Source organism: Nanorana parkeri, unplaced genomic scaffold, assembly GCF_000935625.1.
Source record: "Nanorana parkeri isolate BGI_ZX_2015 unplaced genomic scaffold, ASM93562v1 scaffold3010, whole genome shotgun sequence".
Lineage (NCBI taxonomy): Eukaryota > Metazoa > Chordata > Amphibia > Anura > Dicroglossidae > Nanorana > Nanorana parkeri.
In genome coordinates, this window is record NW_017309278.1 from 64,940 (window position 1) to 73,243 (window position 8,304).

Here is an 8,304-nt window from a genome sequence, read left to right on the forward strand (position 1 = left end):
CCCCCATTCTCCCAACAGCTGGTCACCTCACACAAAACGAATGTATCTGCAGTTTTTCTGGATGAATAAGCTATGCAAACTATTTATAAATGGACCCTATGGTGTTGTGTTGCGTATATTGTGACACTCGGTTGTTGGCTGAACAGATATGGAAATCTCTAACTTAGATTACTTGCAGAAATTCAATGAAAATATATTGAAAATGAAAATCATCCTTTATTGCCTTTTCCTTCTTCACCACTAGGAGGCGATACGTCTGACAGTGATGGTGCGGGACCTGAAATCTCCTGTTACCGTTGATGGGAAAGCGATCTCTGTGGATCTTGCAATTGGGCAGAGGAAGTATGTTTTTGTTTGCTGAATGACCCTTCAAGCTGCTGAATTTGTGCATGTTTTAATGAGTCGTCTATTATATATTATTCAAAATAATTAAGAAAGCATCAAAGCTGAACTGCAGTCAGATGCTTAAATCCACTATTTGAATGCATATAAAGGGGATGCTTTACCTGCCACGAGAGTTGTATCTCTGTCCATCCATTCCTGACCTTTACACAGCACCGTACTATCTGGCTGGGCAGGAGACCTCATTTTTTTTTTTTCCTGTGCAGTTAAGTAATACTTAGAGGTCTTGTCCTCCCCCCAGCCTGAGATTGGACAGTAAAGAAGGAGCATTGGTGGGCTCGTCTCTCTGTCACCCTGCTGCAAAATCCTATCTGCTTTCTCACCGGAACTGCGGCACACCTGATTGGCTTGTTGAGCTGCCTCTCCCTCCCCCAGTCTGAGCTCTTCTGTACAAGGATTTCAAGAGGCTGATACCGGGTCACCTTTTAGATACTTGCATTGTATGTGTTTAAATAAAGTGGACAATAATAAACAGAGCTGCATTTTTTGTGCCTTTTTATATTTGCTGGGAGATCAGCTTTAAAGATCCAGTGAATCACATTACATTATGCAAATTGTTTACAAATCACTGAAACTGTGATTTCTGCAGTGAATATGCCTGAAAGGGAATGGTCTGTGTTCTCCCCAAAGGCAGAGTAGGTTGCAGTTGTCTTTTTGTCTACAGTCTATCTCCCCTCTGATCAATGTTACTTTGTATCTCTCTATCTCCCTCTGATCAATGTTTATAAACAATGTTACGTTGTATCTCTCTATCTCCCCCTCTGATCAATGTTTATAAACAATGTTACTCTGTATCTCTCTATCTCCCTCTGATCAATGTTTATAAACAATGTTACGTTGTATCTCTCTATCTCCCTCTGATCAATGTTTATAAACAATGTTACTTTGTATCTCTCTATCTCCCTCTGATCAATGTTTATAAACAATGTTACGTTGTATCTCTCTATCTCCCCCTCTGAATAATGTTTTGAAAGTGTGCTCTATATGAAGCAAGGCCCTAGACCTTCCTACACCTGGGCCATTGTGTCAAACATTAAACTGACAAGATTGTTCTGTTTTTCTCGTAGGAAAGATGGCAAAGGTTTGAAAGGCAATAAGTCATCTCCTGGCAAGGTGAGGAGAATTTATGTAAACTCGGTCTATGGCTTAGATAGTATTACATTTAGAATTTGTGAATAGTTGTGTAACCTCTGTACTCCTCTATGTAGAACCGGAAACAGAGAGGGCAGAGGAAACCGTTCACCTACCCGGGGTTCAGAGGTAAGGTTTCCATTATTCTGTCCACTGAGGAAAGCTGTGTGCAGCATTCAGCTTCTGTTGTTTTCTGTGTTCAGTGTGCTCGGCCTCTTGGTGGTGGGGTGAATGGCCATGAATATAAAGTCTGTACATGTGTTTAGTGTTTTTTTTGTAAAAGTATAAATCATTTATTGAGGTTTTCATTAGCTGTTGTCAATGGAGCTCCTCAAAAATCTTTGATTGGACAGACTAATGGTGGCCATACACTTTGCAAATTTCAGCCGCTTCTTGAGGAACTGGCCGAAAATTTGCACGCTGGGTGCCGCTGTCGTCACCCTTTTGGTCGGCATCCCTAGATCAACTGAAGGAGCCAGTCGGATCTTTGTACGACCAGAACCGGCAGCCAATGAGTTGCGGGCTCTGTTCTGGTACTCTGACAGTGGCCAACAGCACTGCAAACAGCGGGATTCATTAATCGACACACTCGTAGTGTTGGAGATTTCTGCGCTATTTTTTTCGTTCAGCCCGCTGGTTGAATGAGAGCAATAGAACAGTGTAAGGCAGCCTATGAATTCCATGTTAATTTGTCCGCCTCGGAAGGAGATGGAAACTGGAAGACAGAAACATTGAACTCTTTCTATTGTCTATCAGTGGTTCTTAACCTGTGTAACCTCAGGACCCACATTTGTCCTCGGTCATTAAGTCACGACCCGAGTCGCACTGCACAATTTTGCATTACCGCGCATTCCCGTATGGGGGATCGAACTGGGCGTGTGGTACGTTTTGGGGTGCCATTCAAGTGAATGGCAGTGCAACCCACCTCCCGCACCAGAATGCGTGGTAGGTGCGATTATGTGGTACAGTACGTTATTTGCACGTGGTGGTGGGATTAACGCACTGTACTAGTGTGAAGGGGCCCTCAAAAACCGTGACACACAACTACAGAGACAATCTCACACACTCTTTAAGATCCACCCAGTCTCCCTACCTTACGAGAACTGGAGTGACTCTTTAGAGTCTAGTGTGGGTTGCTGTGCTGTGACGGAGCTCCATCCATATGTGCATTGCTTATACAGCTCACTTGTGTGCCCGTAGAGGTGCCGGGAGCCAGATTGTGACCTCACTCCGGTCCGGGCACCTGTACAGGGCACGCAAGGAAGCTGTAAGCAATGTACGCATGGATGGACGAGCTGACACTCAGTGCTGCACGAGGAGGAGCCCCTCAACTAGCGCAGTCAAAGGCACACAGTGAAAGTTCAGGACATCTACTTGCTGGAGGACCTCACAGCCTCACTGAAAAACACAGCTCAATTCAATGCCACCTGGGGGGCCATGGTTGTGCTACAGAACCTCTTCACAATTCTCTCAGGACGGAAACTACCGCGTTTCCCCGAAAATAAGACACTGTCTTATATTTTTTTTTTTGGCTCAAAAAAGCACACTAGGTTTTATTTTCGGGGTAGGTCTTATTTTTTTTTTTAATGTAAAAACAATCCAAAGTTAACGCAAATCCAAATTAAATAATCCAAAATGGCAAAGTTAAGAATAGGGTGATCAGGGCAATCACGTACCTTTCCAAGAGCAATTTAGTAACCAATCACTGGCCAGAATGAGCGAAGTGCACTATTCACTATGGATTCCTCTCAGGCGGAGTGCATTTGGCATCACTCCGCCTGTGACAGGAGGCGGCGCTGTAGAGGAGGCGTCGGCTTATGCGGCTCTGCTCCCTACGGTGCCGCCTCGCTTCCTCTAGCGCCGGCTTTGTTGGCACCGCTGATTCTCTCCCGCCTCTCCTGCAGCTCTTCAAGTTCCCCCCTTATGCCACCACCGGCCCTGGGAATGGGTCACAACTAGGTCTTATTTTCAGGGTAGGTCTTATTTTCGGGGAAACAGGGTAGGACCCCTGAAGGGTACGTCGGGCACTGCCCGGACCCACTCCCTCTTTCCTTTCTCTGGATCTTCCTTTCTACTGCCTTTTCCCTTTGACCATGAGACACAGATGCTTTCAAGGTTCATATTTAGCTACAGGGCTTCCTTATAAAGAGTTCTGGAACTTTGCAGATTATGGCAGGAAGCAAAAATACTTTACCGAGAATGCTTAAAGTGACATTAAACCCTCAGATGTTTTAACATAAACCAATACTGTAATGTGCACCTTACTGTAATCCATGGTAGTTTCCCTTCTCTTTGCTGCTCTTCCTTTTAAATCATCCTCTCTTCTCATGCTGGGGGAGAACTTCCCTTTGCAGCTGACTGCCTCTTCCTGTAGTGCTGGCTCAGGTTGTGAACCTGCACAGAGACACCATGTATCCATTCCAGAGACAAGGCAGTCTACTGCAAAGGGAAGTTCTCCCCCAGCATGAGACGACATGAGGATTTAAAAGGAAGAGCAGCAAAGAGAAGGGAAACAACCATGGATTACAGTAAGGCGCACATTACAGTATTGTTTTATGTTAAAAAATCTCAGGGTTTAATGTCACTTTGTATTGAGCTGACTCTATAAGACTGGTTCTATATGTCAAATACGGTACAGTCCGTTTTATTGTGGAACTTGTAGGCTATGTAAACTTACCTTTTACAATGTTACTGTATTTTATGACACTGATTCAGTTAATGAAGAATTTGAAGGAAAAAAAAGGCACGCGGTGACCCACCAGTTGATTCCTGATGCTGATTGGACGTTACCCTACCCCCTCCCATCTCTCCCTGGTGGCCACATTTCTCCATTTTGCTCAAACTGCTCCACTGACATGAATCTCTTCTTTTACAGCTGAAGAAGGTCCAAGTTATATATTTGACCCAAAAACTGGCTGTTATGTGGATCCGCTAACAAACTCCTATTACAATGAGCTTAAAAATGAGGTATGATCTCTATCCTTTCTATACTGTGTTAGCTGCCGGTCACCCCAGAGACAGTCATACCAAATATTTTAGCTCTGTTTTATTTTGTAATGCCAGCAGGGGGGGGGGAGAAACAAGGGGAATTTATCAAAACTGGAGCAGTCACTCATGGCAACCAATCGGCTCCTTTCTTCAGTTTTGATAAATCCCCCCCCCCCATTGTATTGTTATTTTGCTGCAGCAAGACTGGAAATGGAAACATTTTTTTCTTTTTTTTCTTTTTATATGTAGCCTGTGTTTAACCCTGTGGTTTCATTAACTAGTCCCAATTAACTTTAGTAGATGTACGTGGGTGCCTCCGTCTTTCCATGCCTGCGCTCAGCACAGCTTAAAGCTCCACCACTCTCTGTTTATCACGCTCCCAGAGTGCATATTGACACTTGACAATCCTGCTGAGCGCAGTGGAAAGTGTCATCTACTTGTCTGAGGCCTTACATTGCATTCAGCGAGAGTAGACCCCAAGAGAGCCCCTCGTAAATTGGGGATGTGAGGTCCACACTTAGCAGGAAGCGGTGAAGATTGTGTGGTCTATGGATTCTCGGGCACACCCCAACCTTCTGGTATCACACTGAGGGGTGTCTTGTATGGGGGGGTGTGCACGTGGCCCATCTATTCAGTCACAGTGTCTCATCTCTTAGCAGCAGAAGAGAGATGATTATCCTCATCGTGATTCCGAGAGAGAGACCAAGGAGGCACCAAGCCGCACCAGGAGAGGATTCACTGAGGAACAGGTGAGCAGGGGTTGTGTACTCTGTGTCTGAGGGGTGAAGGGGACGTGTATGGGTTATACACATGGGGTCTGTCACTCAGAGAAAACGCAAATATTAAGCTTTAGGCTCCTTCCTCGGCATGCACAGAAAAGACACGGGTGAAGTACAAAAGCCGATAAGCAGCTGCCTGTGACTCCCATCCAATCACTGCTCACATGTCACATGGGGGAGCCATTCAAATAATGTAAGTTATTCTTTGCAGCTTTGCCCGCCATATGTTGATGCTTCACTCCTATTGTTAGATGCGGGTTTCACACAGACAGTCTGCTGGCTTTTTCATCTGCTTTACTGGAAGTATAACTCGGGTTTGTTTTTTAGGAGACGGATGAGGATGCATTTAAGAAGCCATTACCACCCCTGATACCGAAAAAAGAGGAGCCTGCTGAGGTAATTTTGTCCTGTGTGTGTGCTTGTGGGAGGTGCTGTGATTATTACCATGCATTCTAGTTCCACCTACTTCTTACACTTTGCAGACCATACCCATCCATCATTCCCCTAGACCAGTGGTTCTCAACCTGAGGACCCACATGCGATGGAACACACGGCATTAGGGTACCGGTGCAGACGTACGAAATGTGGGTGGGAGGTGCATTTAGGGTTCAAATGAATGGCAACGCAACACACCTCCCACACCAGAATTTACAGTAGGTGCAATTGCTTGCTACAGTGCGTTAATCGCACAGTACTATGAGATTAATGCACTGCACTGGTGTGAACGGGCCCTCAAAAACACTGCCATGCATAAACAACCACAAACACGATCTCAGACATTCTCCCACACACATACACAACCTGGGGTCCAGCGTGGGCTGTGACGGAGCTCCATCCATATGTGCATTGCTTGTACAGCTCCCTTGCGTGCCCTGTAGAGGTGCCGGGAGCCAGAATGTGATGTCACTCCGGTCTAGGCACCTCTACAGGGCACGCAAGGGAGCTGAAAGCAATACACGTATGGAGGGAGCTCCCTCGCGGCCATAGACCCATCCAATCCCACCTCAAGCTGACACTCTGCGCCAGGCAGCATAGTTTGAATGGCTGCTTGGCGTGCGAACTGACAGTGCTGTGCTAAGGGGAGGCAGAGGAGACTCTCGCCTAGAAAAGTGGAAGGCAATGCGGCGACCCACTGAACACAGGGCCGCGACCCACCAGTTGAGAACCAAGGACCTAGACCCACCCTCACCATTCTGATCTTCTAACCCCACCAACTTATAATGCATTTTTTAGCCCCACCATCCTATGCTGTCCTAGCTCCACCAGCTGCCGGGGGAACCCCTGCCGCCTCCTGATGTTGGCCATCTTGCACTGATCCTGATTGGTTAGCACACACAGGTGCAAATGTCCTCTAACCTGCAGCCTTGTTTTAACATTGTAAATGAGTTGTTTGATTTTATCCTCATTTGTCTCCTTCCTAAATTTTTTGCATCTGTTATCTCCACAGCCAAAGGTCAACCCTCTGCTGGGGTATATTGGGGCATATGCAGAGGACAGTGAGGAAGAGGAGGAGCAGCAAGATGAAGAGATGTTGCCCCCGTTACAGAAAAAGCCCGCTCCCCCGCCTCCGGCACCGACTCCGAAACCAGTGCCCAAACCAGCAGTTAAATCAATACTTAAACCAACCCCTAAACCAATACTTAAACCCGCGCCCAAACCAGAGCCCAAGCTCGCCCCCGCTGCGCCCAGCGGCACCGATTACGACAAGCTGATTGACTGGAAGAAGATGGTGTGCTTGTTGTGTCGCAGGCAATTCCCCAGTAAAGAATCCCTGACCAGGCACAAGAACTTGTCAGACCTTCACAAGGTAATCCTTCATAGTTGTATGTACATAACAGTGCATCATGGCTGTCCTGTGTCATGTCTGTCCTCTTGCCGCGGAGCACCTCGAGCTGCCATTCACTGACTGCACTCTGGTTTTCTCCTGACAGCAAAACATTGCACTTCATGAAAAGATCAAGAGGTCTCAGAAGGAGCTCGAGTACCTGCAGCAGAGAGAGCATGAGGTGAGTGCTATCTGGGGTTGGTCGTCTTTGTCCTCTGCTTCGTTCGCGGAGATCTCATGACGGGTTTATAGGTGTATATGTCCGGGCCAAACTAATAGATCCCATACACTTTTGCAATAAAGGTCAACAGATTTTTTTTGTATTTTCCTGTCCTTGCAGTATTTGTAAAGGAATTTTGGGGACATGTGCGTATATTAAATGCGTTTATATGTAAATGACGAAACAGCTGAAGATCTTTGCAAAGTCGTCCTAGCATGCAAATCCGTCCCTCCTGGGGATGGAAGAAACCTCTCCAGCTATGATTGTGTCCAGTGTCATGCACTTCAGGGGTAAAGGACAAGTCTGCTGCTGGTTTTCTTGAGGCCACCCGAAAGTGCAGAGAGGACCAAATTTTGCCCCCACGGGGTTACAAGGGATACACAGGGAAAAGGCACATGGAAATCCCCACACAAGGTCTTAATCAAGGTATGAGACCTCGTTCACACCAGATGCAGTATGTTCCGGCCCGATTCTGGCCGGAACGCACTGCCTCGCATTGGTGCCGGCTCACTTTTTTGTGGGGCAGGAGGGGGAGTGGCGCGCCATGAAGTGAATGGCACCGTAGCCACCCGATCGGCCCGCACGGGATCGCAAGGCACATTATGCCTGCGGTGCCTTGCAAACCCGTGCGGCCTATCACATTGCGGCCGGAGGGCGTGGCTACGGTGCCATTCACTTCAATGGCCCGCCACTCCCCCTCCTGCCCCACAAAAAAGTGAGCCGGCCGCAATGCGAGGAGGCAGTGCGGTCCGGAACGCACTGCATCTGGTGTGAACGGGCCCTTAAAGTCTAACATTCTAACCAAAGTAGCAAGGGAGGAACCAGTCTTGAGGACGGGACCCTGCGTGGCCCCAAAATGTTGGCTATTATGACCCATGTGACGACGTTTGCAATAAACAATATTTATTTTCTTTGCCTTTTGGAGTCCTGGTGACCTATTGAGGCGGCCACTAGGCTAC

At 47.1% G+C, this 8,304-nt stretch overlaps 1 protein-coding gene across 1 annotated transcript in view; it reads left to right on the top strand.

The window, feature by feature from the left end:
• Positions 1-8,304, top strand: part of LOC108802651 (RNA-binding protein 6-like) — a 36,138-nt gene that overhangs the window by 24,735 nt on the left and 3,099 nt on the right. The window contains exons 10-17 of the mRNA XM_018574509.1: positions 245-342; positions 1,470-1,515; positions 1,611-1,662; positions 4,409-4,500; positions 5,181-5,270; positions 5,628-5,696; positions 6,748-7,107; positions 7,232-7,306. Of these exons, the coding sequence (XP_018430011.1) occupies positions 245-342; positions 1,470-1,515; positions 1,611-1,662; positions 4,409-4,500; positions 5,181-5,270; positions 5,628-5,696; positions 6,748-7,107; positions 7,232-7,306 (882 nt within the window). The remainder of the gene's footprint in view (positions 1-244; positions 343-1,469; positions 1,516-1,610; positions 1,663-4,408; positions 4,501-5,180; positions 5,271-5,627; positions 5,697-6,747; positions 7,108-7,231; positions 7,307-8,304) is intronic.